The sequence below is a fragment of the Pan troglodytes genome, chromosome 6 (assembly GCF_028858775.2).
Source record: "Pan troglodytes isolate AG18354 chromosome 6, NHGRI_mPanTro3-v2.0_pri, whole genome shotgun sequence".
Classification (NCBI taxonomy): Eukaryota; Metazoa; Chordata; class Mammalia; order Primates; family Hominidae; genus Pan; species Pan troglodytes.
In genome coordinates, this window is record NC_072404.2 from 155,299,908 (window position 1) to 155,321,126 (window position 21,219).

The window sequence follows — 21,219 nt, forward strand, 5'->3', positions numbered from 1 at the left end:
AAAGAGAGAGAACACAGTGGAATCTATATATTTGTATATTCCTCTAAGCTGTTCTGATTTGAAAGATATTAAATCAATAGGAATAACTTTCTGAGACTCTTGTAAGATTGCATAAGTCAGCACAAAAGTGGCAGGTAACCTTCAGTGTAAGCAAGAATAAAAGAATACATTTAGGAGAAAGGCATCTAAACTGTACTTATATGATGATGAATTTCAAGCTATGAATTACTACCAGGGAAAAGGATTTGAAATATGGAGGACCAAAAAGGCCCCACAGTCAAATAATTTGGTGAAATATTACAAACTATATTCTTCAAGATTCACCATGTACCTGAGCATATGAAAGGCTTGAGAAAGGCCTGCAGTAAAGAAACCTGCTTAACTTTGTTTATTCTGGGCTCAAATAGGTTTTCAAAAGGAGAGAACGTGGGTTGTTAACTTCCTGGTTGGCTACTGAGAGAAATGAGTCTCTTGAGCAATTATCCTTTGCAGGTAGCTTCCATGAAGAACCCAGTTTTTGAGTGCCTCTAGCAGAGACTAAGCTTCAAACCTCATTAACCATGGATCCAATCCAATATGGCAGCTTGTATGTTCTCCATTCTCAAAGCCCAATATAAATGATGGGCTTTCTTCATTCACCCAGATAACTAAGAGCTGATGGTACCCCATTGAGCGGATATGGGAGACAATGAATCTTCATAGATGAGTGCCTAAGGATGTATGTGTCACTCAAGAGTAAATGAACCAATCACGTTGCTATGCATAGGGACTCAGTTAAAGAAAAGTCAGATAAAATGGGAGGCTGGTATCTCGCACAGCACTGATCCGGCTCTCTGCCTAATTTTTCACTTTTCATCCAGATGTTCCCCGTCAAGAAGGCACAGTCAATAATGTATGAATCTTAAAGGCAGAGGCAGATGTGGTTATTACTCCCTGTAGGCATTTCCTGACTTGGAGACGACATGTTACTCGAGAATGACTACAATTTTTAAAAATTTAAGTGGATATAGCCCGCTTATGAGTAAATGCATTTCAGTGCAAAAGTCTTTTCAGAATTACAGTCATCATCACAGTTTAGTTTGGCCTTTACATTTTCACTGTAAACTCTCCAGACGGTCACATACGGGGGCTTCTAAGGCAGAACACGCTTCCCAATAACATTAGAGCAAGCAGCCTTCTCTAGGAGGCATCCATTTCCAGCAGTCTATTTTTAATATTTGCTTTTATTTCTTAATCCTCCTGAACAATAAAAATGAACATCATTATAACCAAGTGTGGCTGTAGTCATCAATACTTCAGAGTCCAAAAATACATTGGCCTTGCCTGACCAGTTGCCCATTTTCCGGAATAGCTGGGTATTTATCTAGCAGCGAGAGACCATTATCCTGAGACACAGTCGTGTTCCACCGACACCTGATCTGCTAATTAAAATCACTATCATGATGGACTGTTTAAATTCTGGTTTAAATGTTCCTTTTGCATTTGCATTTAAAAGAAAACACACTCCTCATCATGGGCACCCCAGCCTGGGTTATAATTTGGCTTTCCTTTGCCAGAATTATAATGTCACTCTGACTTGCCGCTGGTTAAATCTAAAAGAGCATCTAAATGTGCCTCACAGCTTGGCTGTTGCTTGGCAACGCCAGCAGCCACCTCCTCATTGGGGTGACTTCTAATTGGTCACAAGTCTTGACAGGAGCCACTGACTTATTAGAAATGACACTTGATTATTCACCTAGATGGCTAGAGCTGATACTTAGCAGCAGGAAATTTTGCATAAAAAGGAGTCGTGGATGTTTTTAATATCTGGGTGGCTTTTAGCGATGGTGTAGTGGAAGAAGGAAGTGATAAGTTTCATTAGTGGAAATTAATTTTTCATTTGTTGGTCACCAGTTTAGAGCACTTTAAGGCATTAATTTTTTCATTTAAAAAAAAAAAACCAGAAATATGTTTAAATACCTTCCCCCACCCCCAGCAGCTGACCCTTACTTATTCAGAAAACCCTCCTCTGACATCAGCCCCAAAATATTGCCCCCAGGTCCACCAAGGGCCAAATCAGATGAAATGTTCAATTTATAAAGGTCAACAAATATTTATTACTTCCTGTTGTTAAGGAGTTTATAATGTAGAAGAGAAACAAGGTACATAAATCACTGCATTATTACCAATCGTGGAAGGTGGTGACAGAGCTGGGGTCCTGCTTTGAGCATCAGAAGCCACTTTGGCAGGGAGGAAGCAGCGAGTAGCACCGGAATTGAGCTCTGAAGATTTTGCTGTTTTGACAGAGGGAGAAGGTGCATTGCAGGTGGAATGAGCTGCAGGAATCAAGGCATCTGGACAGAAAAGTACAGGGTGTGTTCAGGGAATAGGGGAGTACAAATTGGCTGGAACACAGAGTACATGTAAGGGATTAGTGAGAAAGAAAGCTGAAAAAGTAGGTTGAGGCACGTACAGTTCACTGTTCTGTGCCGAGAGAGTGTTTGGTGCACACTTCACTAGAGCTCGAGGAGCTATTAAATACTTGAAAGTGAGGGAGTGACCTGCTCAGAACTCTGTGTTAGGAAAAAGGGTTTCATTTCAGCTGTTTAGCCCCCAAGCCAGCCATTTCCCAGACCCATGGGGCAAATCTTTCTGGTGCAGATGAGGGGAACTGTGAATTGTCTGGAGGAGTCTCCTCTTTGTAGTAGCCCCAAGTAGGGGCAGGCTCCCAGGGGCCATGTTATGACATCAAGGCAGCGGTGTCCACTGTGGCTCTTTTGAGTCCTTCTTCGTGTGTGGATCAACAAGTCACCCAAGCTACACACCATCAACGTTTGGGGCTTATCTCTGTTTAGATGGATAGGGTTATGCAAAAAAGACCCTCTCCTTCCCTCTCTCTGTGTAGGAAATATGTTTTCCCTAGCACTCAGCATTGTCCAAACTTTCAGGAACTCCAAAGGCTTAAAGATGGTGGGTTTTTTCTTTCTCAAGTTTATGACATAAGATCTGCACAGAATGACCTAGAAGTGAATAAACTAAGGAGCAAAGGAAATGTGGAGGCTGATTTTTGTGGGAAAGCAACAAGCCAGGAGTCAGGAGATCTGGGGTTCCAATTCTCATTTGAACACAAAAATAACCAGATTCTGCCCTTTAGGTCCCTATGTATTCTGAAGTTGATGTGTCAAAGAAATGACAAAAGGCTTTCTTAGGAATGGGATGTGTTGCTGAAAGCACGTGGACCAATGATCTGACACTTCCCTGCACTGAGCTAAGAATTTGGCGGCTCTCTCCATGGCTTCAAGCAACTGTCTCAACCTGATGCTTTGTGACCTCCTTGGAATCCTCAAATGTCAGTGGAAAGGGACATTATAGCTCACTGCGATCAGCCCTTCATTTAGGGGTGAGGACCCACGTTCAGAGAGATTCAAATGCCAGGCCCAAAGTAACACATAGGACCAGCATGAGTCTCAGCTTTCTGCTTCAGAGCCAGTTTTCAGCAAACCACACTGCATTCATGCTAAGAGACAGTGCCTCAATCTGTTCATGTTTCTTGGGTACCTTCTATGTCAAGGCTCTCAAGGAACATTTGGTCAATCAGTCATCACACAGGTATTTATAGAAAATCAACAGAATGGGGTGTGCTATGCTCATTCTTGATATAACAAATACCAAAAACTTCATTAATCCATGACAACATACAATAGTTACCACAAAAGAGCAATATTGAGAGTGTATTAGTTATCTATTGCTGTGTAACAAAATTACCCCAAAACTTAGTGGCTTAAAACAAACTTTTGTTAGCTCATTGTTTCTGTGGGTCAGGAATCCTGGCATGGCTTAGCTGAGTGCAAAGGCTGAGTCCAGAGGGACTGAGGGCTGAGGCCAGAGGGATCAAGGTGTCTTGGAGTAGTAGTCAAATGGCTGGCCTGATCTGTGGTCTCATCTGAAGGCTTGACTGGGGGAAGATCTGCTTCTAAGCCTCATCGCATGGTTATTAGCAGGATTCAATTCATAATGGACTTTGGAAGATAAGAATCTTGTACTGTGTCCTTCAGTCAGTGGGGATCTACAAATGTTTCAGCAAAGCATTACTGAAATAACAAGTATTTTTGGAAGATCTGGCCAGGCATGGTAGCTCATGCCTGTAATCCCAGAATTTCAAGAGGCCAAGGTGGGAGGATCGTTTGAACCCAGGAGTTCAAGACCAACTTGGGCAACATAGGGAGACCCCATTTCTACAAAACATTAAAAAAATTAGCCAGCTGTGGTTGTGTGTGTCTGTAGTCCCAGATATTAATACTTGAGGGGCTGAAATGGGAAGATGGTTTGAGCCCAGGAGGGCAAGGATGCAGCGAGCTGTAATCATGCCACTGCACTCTAGCCTGGGTGACAGAATGAGATCCTGTCTCAAAAGAAAAGAAAAGAGGCCAGGAGGCTCTTTCAAAAAACTTTCTTTAGTACACCTGGGTGTCAGGCACTGTCAAAGTCCTAAGACTACAAAGATGCTTAGGCTATAGTCTTTTTTCTCAAGAAGGAAGATGACAACCATATTCCAGGTGACAGGTAGCAACACCTGAACTAGGAGGTGACTGAGGAGATAAATATGAAAGAACAGATGAAAGAAAGGAAGCAATGTTAACATGATAAGGCAAGAACAGATGGCTCCAATGGGGAGTTGTCCCTGAGGAACAAGAAAAGAGAAGAGAATGATTCCAGTAGTCCAAACCAGCCTGGGAGGATGGATCCCTCCAGAGGACAACTACCATGTTTACACCACTCCCTGCCTTCTTTGCCAAGTGTTTTGCATATTTTGTTTCTAATCTTTGTCACGACTCTTCAAGGGAGGTATTATTTTCATTTTTGCAGACGAGGAACTAGACTCAGTGAGGTTAGGCAATGTACCCAAGATCACACAGCTATAAAGTGCCAGGGGAAGGAAACCTACTAATTTGCAGTGCCTTTGAGTATTTGCTATGCTTGGGGCAAGTATTCTCCAACAAGGTCGGAATCTTACACTCAAGGAAGGAAACTCAGTGATGAGATTCTGGGAGTCACCCAAAAGGAGAGGAGAAGACCTTTGAGCAGAAGCTCTCAGCCCTTCTTGGTCATTACTCTCTTTGCCCACTCATCAGGCCCTCCCTCCTTTTAGAATTCACTCTGTTGCCCTCTGTCTGCACCTTGACTCAAAATTTCACAGACACAGTTGGTAGAAAATCCATAAACTGGTGCCCATCAATGACAGGCTGGATAAAGAAAATGTGGTACATATATGGCATGGAATACTATGCAGCCATAAAAAGGGACTAGATTATGTCCTTTGCAGGGACATGGATGGAGCTGGAGGCCATTACCCACAGCTAACTAACACAGGAACAGAAAACCGAACACCACATGTTCTCACTTACAAGTGGGAGCTGAACAATGAGAACACATGGACATAAGGAAGAGAACAACACACACTGAGGCCTGTTGGGGGAGGGGGGAGGAAGAGCATCAGGATAAATAGCTAATGCTTAATACCTAGGTGATGGGTTGATAGGTGCAGCAAACCACCATGGCATATATTTACCCATGTAACAAACCTGCATGTCCTGCACATGTATCCCAGAACTTAAAATAAAATAAAATTTTAAAAAACCGGGTACTTTAATTACATAAGAATCTCCAGGTTATGCAGAACCTTCCTTCCTTGGGGAATTTGCTTCCCAGGGTGGGGATTGTGATTTCCCCTGAATGGTTACCACTGGTTACCAGAGAGCTGCTCAGCCTCACACTCGGCATCACCTCTGTAGGGACAACCAATGTGAGAGGTGAGAGGAACAAAATGGGAAACTTTCTCCCCTAGCTTGGCTGCTGCACTGCAACCCCGGTCTTAGCTTGGGCTGTCATAACCAAATACCATTGAGTGTGTGGCTTAAACAACAGACTTTTTTTTTTTTGAGATGGAGTCTTGCTCTGTCTGTCACCCAGGCTGGAGTGCAGTGGCGTGATCTTGGCTCACTGCAACCTCCACCTCCCAAGTTCAAGTGATCCTCTGGCCTCAGCCTCCCGAGTAGCTGGGATTGCTGGCACGGGCCACCACACCTGGCTAATTTTTGTATTTTTAGTAGAGAGGGGGTTTCACCATGTTGACCAGGCTAGTCTTGAACTCCTGACATCAAGTGATCCACCTGCCTTGGCCTCCCAAAGTGCTGAGATTACAGGAGCGAGCCACTGTGCCAGGCCCAGACATGTATTTTCTCACAGTTTTGGAGGCTGGGTGCCAGCGTTGTTGGTTTCCAGGGAGGCCTCTCTTTCTGGTTTGTGGGTAGCCGCCATCTTGCTCTGTGCCCACAAGACCTGTTCTTTGTGCATGAGAGAGAGAGAGAGGGAGAGAGAATAAGCATGAGTGCTCTGGTGTCTCTTCTTATAAGGACACCAATCCTATTGGATCAGGGCCCCATCCTTGTGACTTTAACCTTAATTACTTCCTTAGAAGCCCTATCTCCAAATACAGCTACACTGGGAGTTGGGGCTTCAATATATGAATTTTGAGGCGACCCAAACATTCAGTCTATAAGAACTCCCAATAAATCACTTTTTTAAAACCTAATAACATTAATATTTTATCTGATTATAAGTGTAATACATATGCATTGTGAAAAATTTGGAATAAAACAAAAAATAAAAATTACTCATTATCCCATGAAGAAGATGAAATGTAACAACCGAATGAGTCTTTTAGTAAGATCTGAGTGATAATAGCATTGTGTATTCATCTGTGCATGTGTGTGTGTGCACATGCCACGTTTGCCTGCTTGTTCAAAAATCTAGGAGAAGAACTGCAGGGTTTGTGGATTGTATAAAGATTATGCAAGCCCATCAAAGACAGCTTTTGTTTGTATGCAACTCATGTAAAAGTAAATATTCCGTAACTGCTGTGTAAAATGCAAGGAAGAAAACCTGAAATGATGGCTATTGGCCAACATACAGATTATGCTCTGCTGTCTTATAATATTTTCTCTGCATTGCTTTTTAAAACATTTTTCATATTACATGCCCCATCTCATATCACATTAACCCAAATAAAAATGTCATTATCCATTCAGTTCGACAGACAGCAGGCAGAGTATCGCAGAAAATTACAATCACGTCAGGCAGCAACAAAGGATTCTAGTCAAAGGCACGTAGAAGACCCGATGGTGGGCAGCTGGCCTGGGCTCTCTTTCACACTGTCCAGGAATATGTTTGGATTCAGAATGGGTGGCCCCCTCTTTATACACAGGGCATGCCTCTGAAGAGTTGTGTGTAAATCACATTTTATGTTCCATCTCTTTTGTTATGTTAAGAAAGCTTCAAGCTAGATATCTAAAAAGACTTCCTTTCAAACAGTACGTATATATATGTAGATAGATAGACAGATTTTCTTTTACCATGTTACTATTCCTCTGAAATAAATTTAAAAGGTATTTAGGTTTACGGGATTTTATTAAACTAGGGTTCAGGTGTACCACTAAACTTATTAAGATAACTGAAGGAAGATAGCCAGTAAAGCTAGTCATAAAAATGTGGCTTAGACTGTACTGACTTTTCCAATGTTAAGGGTAGACTGAGACTTCTTGGAAGTTGGGGCCTAGAGACCATTTTAAGTGACCCATTGGCACACCCGTTTGTACTGATGGATTATTAAATCGATGGTTTGTGAGAATTTAGAAAAGCATGCAGTAGTCATGAAGCATCAACACAGAGATACTAAGAATAAATCAGGATAGTCATACTTATTTTTCTTTTTTGAGTGGACTTCCAGATAGGTAGATGAGGTAAATCACATTTCTGTTTCTGCAAATCATTTGACAAAGTCTTCCCCAGCTGACTCATCAGTAAAGCGGTGCCTGGCTGAGTATTTACATAGGTTCATGCACAGATAGCCCAAGATCCAAAAACAGTGATGATGAATGATTCTGCGGCTACCTAAAATAGCTGTCCAGTGGAGGGGCACAAGGCTCTGCACCAGGGCCTGCCTACAGACCGACGAACTGAAGGGAGGCTTAGAAGGCACACTTACTACATTGCAGATAGAACGAAGAAAGAATAGCCCAGTGTTGCAGGTGATGGGATTTTTTTTTTTTTTTTTTTTTTTTTTTTTTTTTTTTTTTGAGACGGAGTCTCTCTCTGTCACCCAGGCTGGAATGCAGTGATGCATTCTTGGCTCACTGCAACCTCCACCTCCCAGGTTCAAGCGATTCTCCTGCCTCAGCCTCCGAGTAGCTGGGATTACAGGTGCCTGCCACCACGCCCAGCTAATTTTTATATTTTAGTAGAGAGGGGGTTCACTCTGCTGGCCCGCCAGGCTGGTTTTGAACTCCTGACTTCAAGTGATCCGCCTGCCTTGGCCTCCGAAAGTGCTGGGATTACAGACATGAGCCACCACGCCTGGCCAGGTAATGGGATTTTAATGAGTGAGTACATCTTTTGCTCCCCCACAGTGTTCAAACACCCCAGTGCTCTAAGCCCTGTGGCTTTATGAACAGCAAATCTATTTTCCCAAGATGGCTCTCCCTCCATGAGCCTTGGCAACAGGGGACTCATGAGTCTCAGATGCTCTGCTATCTCTCCACTTGGGTGTGTTATGCTGTGAACATTCTGCTCCTTGAGCTGTTGTTCAGCCATCCATAGCGCTGTCCAGGCCATTGTCCCTGCTTTGGTTACCGCCTCCACGTGGCAGCCTTCATGGAGCCATTGCAGCTTTGATCTACAGGACCCCCTCACCCTCCATCTACAGGACCCCCTCACCTTCCATCTACAGGACCCCCTCACCTTCCATCTACAGGACCCCCTCACCCTCCATCTACAGGACCCCCTCACCCTCCATCTACAGGACCCCCTCACCCTCCATCTACAGGACCCCCTCACCCTCCATCTACAGGACCCCCTCGCCCTCCATCTACAGGACCCCCTCGCCCTCCATCTACAGGACCCCCTCGCCCTCCATCTACAGGACCCCCTCGCCCTCCATCTACAGGACCCCCTCTCCCTCCATCTACAGGACCCCCTCACCCTCCATCTACAGGACCCCCTCACCCTCCATCTACAGGAACCCCTCACCCTCCATCTACAGGACCCACTCCTTCAGCAGAGGAGTTGGGCCCCTGGTAACACAATTCTTTCCTTACACCCAGAGCACGTAGGACTGACTCGGAGGAAACTGCAGAGGAGAGGGGTCCTATAAAATTTCATGTCCTCCCAACATCCTGTCAATAGCCGGCCAGCTGTCCCACTCTACCAGGTGTCTCCAACCAACTGAATATTCCAGAGAAGATAAGAGATCGTTCTGCTCAGAACACACGGCAGGACAACTAATGCCTTTCTAATGAATGGTCCCTAAAAAAATCGAAATAGCAATTGTACCTGGTTATCATCCATGGAAAAAGACCTCGTGGTTTTCATTAACCTGAACCTCAGTATTTGCCTGCACTGTTTGTCTTCTAGAAAAGTCAACATAAACCTGGCTTTGCGATTGACGTGTAGGGTACAGATCTCAGGAAGTGATTCATTTACCATACACCAATCCACACCTGAAATACTGTATTCCACTTATGAGGCCACCTTTAGGAGTGACCCTGATAAAGATGAGAGCAATAAGGCAGGAGGGGTGTATGCAAGCCGTATGGTTCAGTCCCCCATTGAAAGGATGGGGGCAGCCAGGCACAGTAGTTCACGCCTGTAATCCCAGCACTTTGGGAGGCCAAAGCAGGTGGATCACGAGGTCAGGAGTTCTAGATCAGCCTGATCAACATGGTGGAATCCCGTCTCTACTAAAAAAAAAAAAAAAAAAAAAAAAAAAAAATTAGCCAGGCGTGGTGGCACACACCTGTAATCCCAGCTACTTGGGAGGCTGAAGCAGGAGAATCACTTGAACCTGGGAGGCAGAGGTTGCAGTGAGCCGAGATCACACCACTGCACTCCAGCCTGGGCAACAGAGCAAGACTCTGTCTAAAAAAAAAAAAAAGAAAGAAAGAAAGAAAAAGAAGGAAAGAAGAAGGAAAGAAAGGAAAGAAAGAAGGAAGGAAGGAAGGAAGGAAAGAAAGAAAGAAAGAGAAAGGAAGGAAGGAGGGAAGGAAGGAAGGATGGGAACAGTTGTCTAGGAGAAGATGGGGAGCAGATAGGTACTTGCTGTCTGAGTGTCGGGTGCACTGTCATGAAGAAGAGAACAGAAATGAAACCAGCAAAAGATTGTTAGACGAAGTCAGATTTTGCCTCAGTACAACAACATACCTTCTGAGAAGCAGATTAACTTTATAACTTTTCCCAGTGCCTCAAGACTTTAAGAGGAAAGAGTGGGTATTACATAATCAGTACGATTCCATGATTCGTTCATTCACTTAACAAATAATTACTATGAGCCAGGCGCTGTTCTAGGTGCTGGGTTTATAAAAATGAAGAAACAGACTAAGATCTCTCTGACCTCGAGAACTCAATATTCTAGTGTGAAAATCATCAAATCTAAACATAGGTTACATTTTATGTCTTTCATGAGAAATGCTCAGAATGATGTATTAGAGCACGTTGCTTTAGCTGTGATGCTATTCTAGAATGGGCACCGAATAAAATGATTCTGCTCGATATTTTCAGCTTGGCCTTTTAATCATGCAAGAGAGAATAAAAGGTCACATGGATGGCCAGCAGGCTCCACAAAGAATTCCACCCACCCGTTTGTTGAAGCCGAGTGGTATCTATGTGAATCTCCATTATGCCACTCTACCTTTCTGTGTAAGTTAGGAATTTTCTAACATAAAAGTATTTTCCTATTAAAAAAAAGAAACCCAACAATTGCCCCATGTGGGCATAGGAGGCATCTTGAAGACAAGGTTTTCCCAGTATTCGAAAGCTTAGCGGCTTAAGCACAAAAGAATAACCATCCATCAGGAATGCTCTATAAATAATTTCTGTGTTAAATAAGAAGTTGAAATGGATGACCTTAGGTTCCTTTGGATACTAAGATTCAATATTCTAGTGAAAGATCTAAAATACAATCGGAATACACAAGCATAGACTTGGGTTAATTCCAGGGATCGTGCATATGGATTAGGCTTTATTTACTCGCTAATGCTAACCAAATGTCATGAAACTGAGTACTGATTCTCAGTTTTGTCTAAGCACTTAATGATCATTTTCATAATTATTTCACCATATTCACTGTAAATCTGTTCTTCTTTTTTGCTTCCAAAGATAAAAAATGCTTAAGCTAAAATAGACGTTTAGAGCTATTGTATTTTATGAATATTTGTGAATTTTAAGATCTTCTTCTTGAATCTTAGCTGTGTGAAAAATATCTTCCAAACAGTGTTCATTTTCCCAGAAAGCACTACATATAACCTCTTCATCTGCAGCCAATTTAGGTGTACTCCCGGCATGGTGCCCTAATTACACCTTTGTTATCCATTATCAGATGGTTCCCCTCATCAGCCAAGCCTGCAACCTTCTCCTGGCTCATTTAAAACGCTATGCGGAATCTGGGGACGCATTTGACATCCAGAGGTAAGGCTACTGCATTACAGATGAGAAATCGAGTTTTTGAATCACTGCTTCTTGTAACTGTCCATAATTGCTGACAATTACCTTGGGACTAGCAAACTGTGGAAATGCTAGAAGCTCATAAAAGCATGGATGGACTGATTAATAAAAAGAAAAGAAACCCACTTAACATGGGAAAGAGATGTGAGCAGAGCCAGGGTACGTGCGTCCTGTTGAACCTGTGGATGGATCCACCCTCTGACCTCCACAGACCTAGGAATGGGCAGGACAGGCCTGCACCTAAGGACAGGGATGGGGGGAAAGTTCAAGCATTTTCACTTCAAGAAAAATTGTGGTGCACCTCAGCCCAGAAGCTATAACTTAGTGGTGGACACCAAATTTAAATAACTGATTATCTGGCTTTTCGTCATTTTGTAACTAAAAGGTTTTTGCTTTAAAAAAACATCTTTAGTCTAAGTTTGTCTGACCCACAGCCCGCTGGCCACAAGCAGCCCAGGATGGCATTGAATGTGGCCCAACACAAATTTATAAACTTTCTTAAAACATTGTGAGTTTTTTTGCAGTTTTTTTTTCTCATCAGCTATCGTTAGTGTTACTGTATTTTATGTGTGGCCAAGACAATTCTCCTGCTTCCAACGTGGCCCAGGCAAGCCAAAAGATTTAGCCACCTTTGCTTTAGTCATTTTATGCCAAATCATGGCTTACAGCAGATAAAGAATAAAGTGGGATGGTGAATCATCCAGAAATTCACTCATTATTATCATTGCTAATAAAATAATAACATAATCATCACCAACACTGGTATTGCACCAGTTTACACAGTCTTTTCATCCACATTGTCTCTGATTATTATAGGATGCATGAGTTGGCTAAAGATAAGGTGGCCTCATCAGCTATAAAAGCAAAGTAAATAACCCTCAAGACCCTTAAATCTTCAACCTTCAGGATCAGATGAAATCACATTCAGCAGTCTCATTCTTGTTTTCACTCTAGCAGGGAAACGTGTAATCAATTGTAGAAATGTTTTCAATAAAAGCAGTGTGAATTTTAAAAGTCATCTGGAAACGTCATGTATTCCTTAATGATGTTAGTGGTTATAGAATTCATGTACAAAAGGAGTTAAGTGTGTGCCTACATTGAGAACAAAAATTGGCCTTTTAATTATAAAAAGATATTAATAACCCAGTTTTTAGCTTTTTGGAAAAGAACTTAATCTGACTACTCCTATAAGATAACAAAAAGAATCATTTGAGTTTAAAATGGCCTTTTGAGGGGGCAGCTTTCCTATAGCCTAAGAGGTTAAATTTTCTGGAGCTCCTGCCAGACACTTTTCCTTCTGTTTGTTTCTAAAGCGCAATGTATGTTTTCTGTAATAATATACAGATGTTCATGAAGCCTGCCTTAAAGTTTGTCTTGTGTTTATTTGAGTGCTAAGAGTCCTTGCTTTTTGTTCGTTGCTATTAAGAAAACTGTAAAATCATTAAGAGGAAGAGGGAGACAAAGTTAATAAAACTAGATAATTAGGTTGTTAATTCATCAAGGACAATTTGATGTCTATCAATCAATCATTAGATTCTGGCCTGAGCTGGGCTGTGCAGAGCTTTGGGTACAGCATGTAGGCGTTGGGTCACCTGTGTGCCCCCCTTCCCAGGGAGGAAACTATAAAGTGTCCTTCTTAGTACTTGGCTGTGTTCTGGTTGACCACAGCTGCCTGAGGCTCGAAGATGGAAGAGGCCGTGCCCTCCTCTCCTCCCAGGTCTTTGTTTAGACAGCTGGCTGCCAGGTCTTCGTGTCTCCTCCCACCCTCTGACGTCACTGCTCAGAGTGCCCCATCCAGGAGCCCATCTCCCTCCACCTCCCCCCAGATCTGCAGAAGCTCCTCTTCCAGACACATCTGCAGGGCTGGGCAAGCCAGTGTAAGCAATTCAGGCCCTCCTCCTCTGGAGGGGGCCATTGTGGGTAGCCCCTGCCAGAGTCCTTTCAGATCTCTGTGCTCCCATCTCCCGTAGGTGCTACTGCAATTACACCACAGATGTGGTTGCCAGCGTCGCCTTTGGCACCCCGGTGGACTCCTGGCAGGCCCCTGAGGATCCCTTTGTGAAACACTGCAAGCGTTTCTTCGAATTCTGCATCCCCAGACCTATCCTGGTTTTACTCTGTAAGTGCGGCTGCAGCCCGGGGCGCTGCGATGACTCCAGCAAGTTGGGCAGACCCTATGACACCGGGGGTGGCTTCTGGGGCTCTGTCCCTGCCACTGGGAAAGGGCACTCAGGGTGTTCCCCTGCAGAGGCTTTGTCTTATGGAGCCACCGGGTTCCTCTTGTCACCCGCCTAGGGCCACTTATTAGCAATGCTGTAGCCCTGGCATTGGTAATAAGTGGCCCCACCACCATGGTGAGAACAGTGGGGACGCACCGTCTTAGGCACTGGGTGTGTGTTGCCTCACTTAGTCCTAGTAATCACCCTATGAGAAAAATATTCTTGTCCCTATTTCTCAGGTGTGAAACAGGCCTAGAAAGACCGAGCTGAGACTGGAACCCAAAGCCTTTCATTTCCTAGGGCATATTTCTTTCCTTCAGCAAAAGCCTCTTCACAGGACTTCTCCGCTTGAAGCCCAACACACAGAAATCCTGTGTGGTGGATGAGGATTAGGTTACCCAATGCACGAGGACCAGTCTATTTATTTTATTTTATTTTTTATTATTATTATTTTTTTAGATGGAGTTTCGCTGTTGTTGTCCAGGCTGGAGTGCAATGGCACGATCTCGGCTCACCGCAACCTCCGCCTCCTGGGTTCAAGCGATTCTCCTGCCTCAGCCTCCTGAGTAGCTGGGATTACAGGCATGCACCATCACGACCAGCTAATTTTGTATTTTTAGTAGAGAAGGGGTTTCTCCATGTCGGTCAGGCTGGTCTCGAACTCCCGACCTCAGGTGATCCACCCACTTTGGCCTCCCAAAGTGCTGGGATTACAAGCGTGAGCCACCACACCAGGACTTATTTTATTTTTATTGTAGAAGTGAGATTTTGCCCTCTGGCCAATTCTAGTATCTTCTTGCTTTTATAGGAGCATTGACGTGTTGTTATGCTTGGTATTGATTATTGCCATGATTTCTAACCATTCTGCTGGGCTGGTAAATTCCATTCATTCCTTGACCAGTTTCATTCCCGTTTCTGAGCCGATGTCCATGGGAGCCCGTCACCTCACTGGCTCCGCCCTGAAATCGTAGGCAGAGTCACTCTGAGTGTCCAGCAGTCTCTTCCTGCACCCTTTCCACCGATCTTGGAGGCAGCACAGGCTGTGTCTGCCCCTTGTGCCTCAACCACGGCCCAGGCCTGTGGGGCAGGTGGCTCAGTTGTGCCATCCCTTCTATTCCTCCTCTCTGCCTCTGCAGGGCCCTCCTGCTGCTGTGTCACATTGGTTCGGACTCTGGCTCTTGAAAATGGGCCTGCACATTCTGAGAGCGTGTGTGTCTGGAGATGTTCTCCCCAGCCCAGCTCCCATAGAGCCCGGTGCAGGGTGAACCCACAATGGAAGCTGAGAAGCTGAACCCAGCCAGTGCCCCTCTCCAGGGGAGATGAGGGGTTCCTGACTCTGGCAGCCCGATCCCCAGCACATGGCAGCAAGGGCCCATGCTGCACCCAGGGGCCGGCAAGGGAGGCACCCACAGCAGCAACAGCCAGTACCCTTGTCAGCAGCTGCAGTGGCAGCTCTTGGGAGCAATTCAGGAGGTCATGCTGGGAACAATTATCCACCGGAAAGAAAATTCAAATGACCAGAAAGTTTGTAAAAAGTAAATCGGCTTCTACCACTTGCTAAGGCTTGAAACAGCCTGTAATCCTTTCTCTCTTAATGAAGTACAAAGACCTTCAGGTCTCATCCCCAGGACCTGAAACATTAATTTATGAGGGTGACCTTGACCTCTTGAGGGCCAGATGGAAGTGCAGACTCGATTAATTGCACAGATGTTTATTGAGTGCTTACTATGTGCCAGGAATGGTGAGGAGTACCGAGAGGGAGTGAGACATCACCCCTGCTCTCAGAAGCAGCAGTGCGGCGGGGAGGGCAGGACTCCAAAACGGCTCCGATTCCAGGCCCGCGTTTGCTTCCCGGGAACAGGCGTCTAATGGCCCTGGTTTATTATCACCCCCTTTTCAATGCCACTTTTGTTTTTCTCTTTCAAGTATCATTTCCATCCATAATGGTCCCACTGGCCCGGATTTTGCCCAATAAGAACCGAGATGAACTGAACGGCTTTTTTAACAAACTCATTAGGAATGTGATTGCCTTGCGGGACCAGCAAGCTGCCGAAGAGGTAACGTATTTTAATAGGACACAGCCTTGAAATGGAATGGAGCCGACTTTGGCATCACTGTCTCTGCTCTTTCTCTTCCCTCTCAGCCCCACACATCACACCGTGCCGTCCTTCAGCAACCCACCACTTACAGCTTCCAGGGACAGTGGAGAGAACAGAGGAAGGTTGAGGAAGGTCAGACAAGAAAGGGAGGGTGGGACGGCAGAGAGAAGCCTACAGCAATGTGTACATCCTCGGACACAGACGGGTAGAATTAAAGCCGCCCCCAAAACTGTCTCCCTAGTGCAAGCATCAACCCAAGCACAGGTTAGATTAGCCCAGAAGAATTTTCTGGGTAAATGTGCCCACATGCAATTTTCATGAGCATATTCTTTATATTGAAAACCCAGCAAGATGGAGTTCTCCAGCATGAGCAGCATGCTTATTAGAGAGTTCGGCAACTGTCAGTCACTAACCCCACACTCCCACTCAGCATGGAGGATGTCGCTACAGAACTCGTGGTTGAGGGCCCCCTGGACTCCTTGGCACGATTCATATGAGACGTAGCATTTTCTTTCCTCCTTGCAGATTTGCACTATGCTTGGCACATAGTAGGAATCAAGTAAATATTTGTTGATTGAACTTGGCTAAAATAGAAAGAGGAGTTTTCAGTGGGAAGAAAGGTCATTTCAATACTGGATATGCATATGCATATGTAAATCTGGGCTTTAAAGCCCTTGTCACATTAAAGAAAGTTACTAAAAAGGAAAACAGGGCTGAAATGGCTTTTCCTTAGCTGACTCGTGCAAGATGCAACTTTAAAAGGGTTGTCTCAAAGACTGGATGGCTCAGAGGAATTGGTGAGGTCCAATTGTTAAGGCACTGGCCTGAAATGAAATCAGGGGTCAATTAGTGGCTTGATACACTGAGCGGTCTTGGGCAGCAACCGTGTCCTCTGCAGCTTCACACCCTGAGAACTGTGCAGCAAATGTGTCTAGATCCAGAAGGCATGGGAAGGTATAGGCAAGCTTGCAGCCCCCTCGGCCCACACCACTGTGAACTCAACTCGCATGTCCTTGGAGGTGTGGGAAGACGCAGCTAACTGGCATCCCTGCCCCGGCTCTGAAGCCTAAAAGGACAGAACATTCTGATCCAGGTTCATGTTTCTCCGCAGCGTGAGGCTGGAGCCAGGGGGAGAAGGGATGAAGAAAGAACCATTTTCAACCCTCAACATTGCTACTAAGGGCCACCTTTTGAGAGTGTTCACACACACACACACACACACACACGCATCCCTAGCCTGGCTGTGGAATCAGGCTAAAAATTTTAAAACTGTTGCATCGAATGACTTACTAAGAGGTGAGAGGTTATTAAAGATCCAATTACTGGGATTGCCTAGAGCTTTTCCTTTTACAAACTCTAGTGCTATTTGTTTCAAACAATGAGTTGATCTGAGAAAAATCTCCCAACCACAAATCCAGGACAGCCATGTCAAGACAGAGCTATACGGTTACTAAGAAAACTTGCTTTAAAACCATCTGAAGTCTGTATACATTCCATCAAGCAGATGTGTGTTTGCGCAGTGAAAATGCGGCACAGATGTTAAAAGGTAAATATTTTTCTAAGCTCTAGCCGATGGGTGGATTAGACACCTACATCTATCAGGGTGCGTATTTTCCTTGGATAGGACCATAAACCAGCACCGTTTCAGTCCTCAATGGGCAGTGTTCAGATAGCCTCCCTGATGCCATGTGAATAAAAGAAACCCATCTATACTAATGTTCTTCTCCAGTGCACGGGCCCTGGAGAGTGGCCTTTCCTCTGGCCTCTGTGGCTGGAGGTTAAGACAGATTTCTGCGAGATTCTGACAGCCCTTTAGCAGTCTGTCTGGGCTGGGATAAGAGGAAAGGATGCTGGCTGCAGTTTTGCCCATGGAAAAATACCCGGTGTAGAGGTGGCTGTGCCCTCCCTCCCATCATTACTCCTAAACCACCTCAGCAAAGCCATAGCCAAGCCTCGGGAACCACAACGATATCACACCCCGAGGACCTTCAGAGGGACTGACTGAGAGGTCTGGGGGTGCTCTGGGGTCCTGTGCTGGTGTCCCAGAGCTGAGGGAGCAAGGGATGCTCACTTCCCCTGCGTGCCATTTTGCCTGACCCTGCCCCAGCTCTGCTCCATGGGAGCAGGGCCAGCAGTGGGACCACACCAGCGCCCAGACGTTGACCGAGCAGCAGGAAGGAAGCTGGGGAAAGCCAGCCCTTGAGGATGCTGTTTGAAAATCAGAACAAGCAGGGCCAGGGTGGAATGAAGCCACCAACTACCCCTGACCCTCACCATTTTCTCAGCTATTACAACCCAGCAGGCTGTTGGGAAGCTGAGGCCTTGCTTCCTTAGACTCAAGGTCTGTGGCACCCATAGTCTTAACCTTGAGCACTGCTAGGATCCCAGTAGGCACCTTCCAAAGTCACAAGGCTGGGGTGCAGTAGAGCTGCAAAGGTGTCAGCATCCAAGACTCCCGCTCTAAAGAGCATTCACTTGTCATCAAACTCAGCATACCCATCCTCCAAATGCACACACTGCATTACGTTTTTATCTGTTGAGTCATGGACTGCAGATCTAACATGTGCTCAGCACAAAACTAGGCACGGTGTCAGGGGTTGAGGGTGGGGTCCTGCCCTGGAGTTGCTTATAATCTTATGCAGGAGGAAAAGCAACCACACATGAAATGACAACAATCTTAAAAGATGGAATCATCAGGAGGCCGAGGCGGGCGGATCACCTGAAGTCAGGAGTTCGAGACCAGCCTGACCAACATGGTGAAACCCCGCCTCTACTAAAAATACAAAAATTAGCCGGGTGTGGTGGCACACGCCTATAGTCCCAGCTACTCAGGAGGCTGAGGCAGGAAGATCACTTAAACCTGGGAGGTGGAGGTTGCAGTGAGCCAAGATCACACCATTGTACTCCAGCCTGGGTGACAGAGCAAAAAAAAAAAAAAAAGATGAAATCAGACGCTCATGTGTGTGGCATAGATTATTAATGCAATCGAAATTCGGAAGCCAGTGAACTGAGAAAATGCTGCAGCTAGCAGAGTACTTTGCATGAAATCCTAATATTTTTCTGTTGGTGATTCTGATACTCTCCTTTTGCCATTTTAGTCCCATAAACTTCAGAAAATGGAAATGTGTTGGTTGTCCTTCATGACATTAAAGAGCATTTCAAAGAAGGGATGTTCTAGGAATAAGCTTTGTTAACACAGAGGCGATATAGAAACACTCCTATTGTTACAATTAGTAATAGTGAAAATATAAAGAATATGCAAATGACTGATAAAGAAGGTAGGGGGAAATGGAAAAAAAGCTCTAACTACTTAAATGGGGGCAGGGGATTACTGAGAAATAGAGGGAACCGATGTGAAGATCTGATATGAAGGCTAGGGGATGAAGAAGGCAAAGCCTGGAGACTTTGAAGACAGGCGCCGCCAAACTAGTCCCCTCCCCTTGCCCTCACTTCTGTTAACTTCCTACTGTGTGAGAAAAACTGGTGGCTGCCCATCTAAGCCCTAAGCTGCACAGAAGTGAGCAGTACAGCACATGCTTGGTTTTAAATCTATGTGATGTTGCCATTGTTTTATTGTTGGAAAACCAACCACCAACCAACAGTACAAAAATGTATAAAGTAAAAAATAAAAGCCCCCCTCCTGGTTTTCCCACCTCCTCCAGCTCATTATGAACTGTTGGGTGGGGACGTTGCTAAAATCGTCTATGTGTAGACAGATATAGGTGATGATAGATTTAGTACATTTGCTGTTTTTGCAGAAACGAGAGCCACAGTGCATACTATTCCATGACCGGCTTTGTTTTTACTTAACAAAGTGGCTCAATGACTTTCAAATCAGCCCAGATAGAATGGCCTCTGCCTTGCTCAAGGCAGCAGCCCAGGCTGCTCTTCACTGCCCCAGAACCTGCCTGACCAGTGCTCTACTAAGGGACATTCAGGTGGCTTCCAGATTCTCACCATCCCAGATAACCCAGCAATGAGGAAGCTTGTTGCTACTGAGCTCTTCAAAAGCTATGCCCATGTATCTTCCTCCTTTGTTCTCCAGGAAGCCTCACTCTTCATGACTGTAAGGTCAAAATGTGCATTTTTCTCCTTTTGTTCCTTAGAGGCGGAGAGACTTCCTCCAAATGGTCCTGGATGCCCGACATTCTGCAAGTCCCATGGGCGTGCAAGACTTTGACATCGTTAGAGAAGTTTTCTCCTCTACTGGGTGCAAGCCGAACCCTTCCCGGCAACACCAGCCCAGCTCCATGGCCAGGCCTTTGACTGTGGATGAGATTGTGGGCCAGGCCTTCATCTTCCTCATCGCTGGCTATGAAATTGTCACCAACACACTTTCTTTTGCCACCTACCTACTGGCCACCAACCCTGACTGCCAAGAGAAGCTTCTGAGAGAGGTGGACGTTTTTAAGGAGAAACACGTGAGTACAAGTTGGGTCCAGTTACCCACGGGATATCCATAGGACAATTGATTTTGTGTTTGTGGGAGTGAAACTTATTTTTAATGACTTGCTAATATCACATTCTAAGCTTATAAGATGAAATAGGGTCATTGCTCGGCTTCTCCTGCTCTCCAGGTTAGCAAGTGAAATGAAATGTTGAGAACAATAACCACAACAAAAAGACAAATTGTGTGTGCACCTTCAGTGTCTGGGGTAGTCCATGAAGCCGGGCCTGGCTCGAGGAAGTTGTGGAAGCCCAGGAAGGTGTCAGGCCCAAAGGGCAGGGATGGGGAAGGAGTCGTGCCTTCCCAATATCTGACTTGGAGCTGCCACACGGAGGGAGGCAGGTGTGAGCCAGAAAAGAGAGCCAAGCTAGAAGGCAGGAGTAGACAAAAGGACAGGCCAAGCTGAAGCTGGACTGAAGACTGGAAGCTGAGGAGGAGGCTCACAAATGGAATAAGGGAAGATGGGGCCCGTCAGCGCCCAGGCCAGCTTCAGGGCATTTTCTTCTAGATGAGGCCCCTCTTGATCGCTTATAGCAGATATAACGAGGGTGCTGAGCGAGGCTACTTTATCACCTCATTTTTTCCTCTAGATGCTTGTGTGTGTATAACTTTGACTCATGAGTTGTCAAAGAGATTCATTTTTAAAATCTGTGCTTTAAAAGGAAGACCACCACAGTGGAATCCTTTCTGTTACATTCTGATATGATTGCTATTACATTCACCATTTTGAAAGGTGGTCTGTTCTGTTACTGGAACCATTAAAAAATGTTTCATACAATGAACTGAAAACCACTTCCCGGGAAATTCTACTTCTTTATTCTACTGGAGAAGTAAAGGCAAAGTCAGTGTCTCTTCTTCACAGCAGTTTTTAAATATTTGAAAACTGCATTCACTATGTTACTAATTAATTGTCTTAACTTTA

At 45.0% G+C, this 21,219-nt stretch overlaps 1 protein-coding gene across 10 annotated transcripts in view; it reads left to right on the forward strand.

Annotated features, from left to right (window-relative positions):
• The window catches only part of TBXAS1 (thromboxane A synthase 1), a 241,618-nt gene that overhangs the window by 162,923 nt on the left and 57,476 nt on the right, over positions 1 to 21,219 (forward strand). For 7 of the 10 annotated variants that reach the window (XM_063815029.1, XM_063815030.1, XM_063815028.1 and 4 more), the window contains 5 exons: positions 10,591 to 10,728; positions 11,408 to 11,496; positions 13,503 to 13,651; positions 15,678 to 15,808; positions 19,957 to 20,271. In XM_063815029.1, coding sequence (XP_063671099.1) covers positions 10,591 to 10,728; positions 11,408 to 11,496; positions 13,503 to 13,651; positions 15,678 to 15,808; positions 19,957 to 20,271 — 822 coding nt within the window. The remainder of the gene's footprint in view (positions 1 to 10,590; positions 10,729 to 11,407; positions 11,497 to 13,502; positions 13,652 to 15,677; positions 15,809 to 19,956; positions 20,272 to 21,219) is intronic. The other 3 variants (XM_063815031.1, XM_001152761.6, XM_003951158.4) reach the window with 1 other exon arrangement.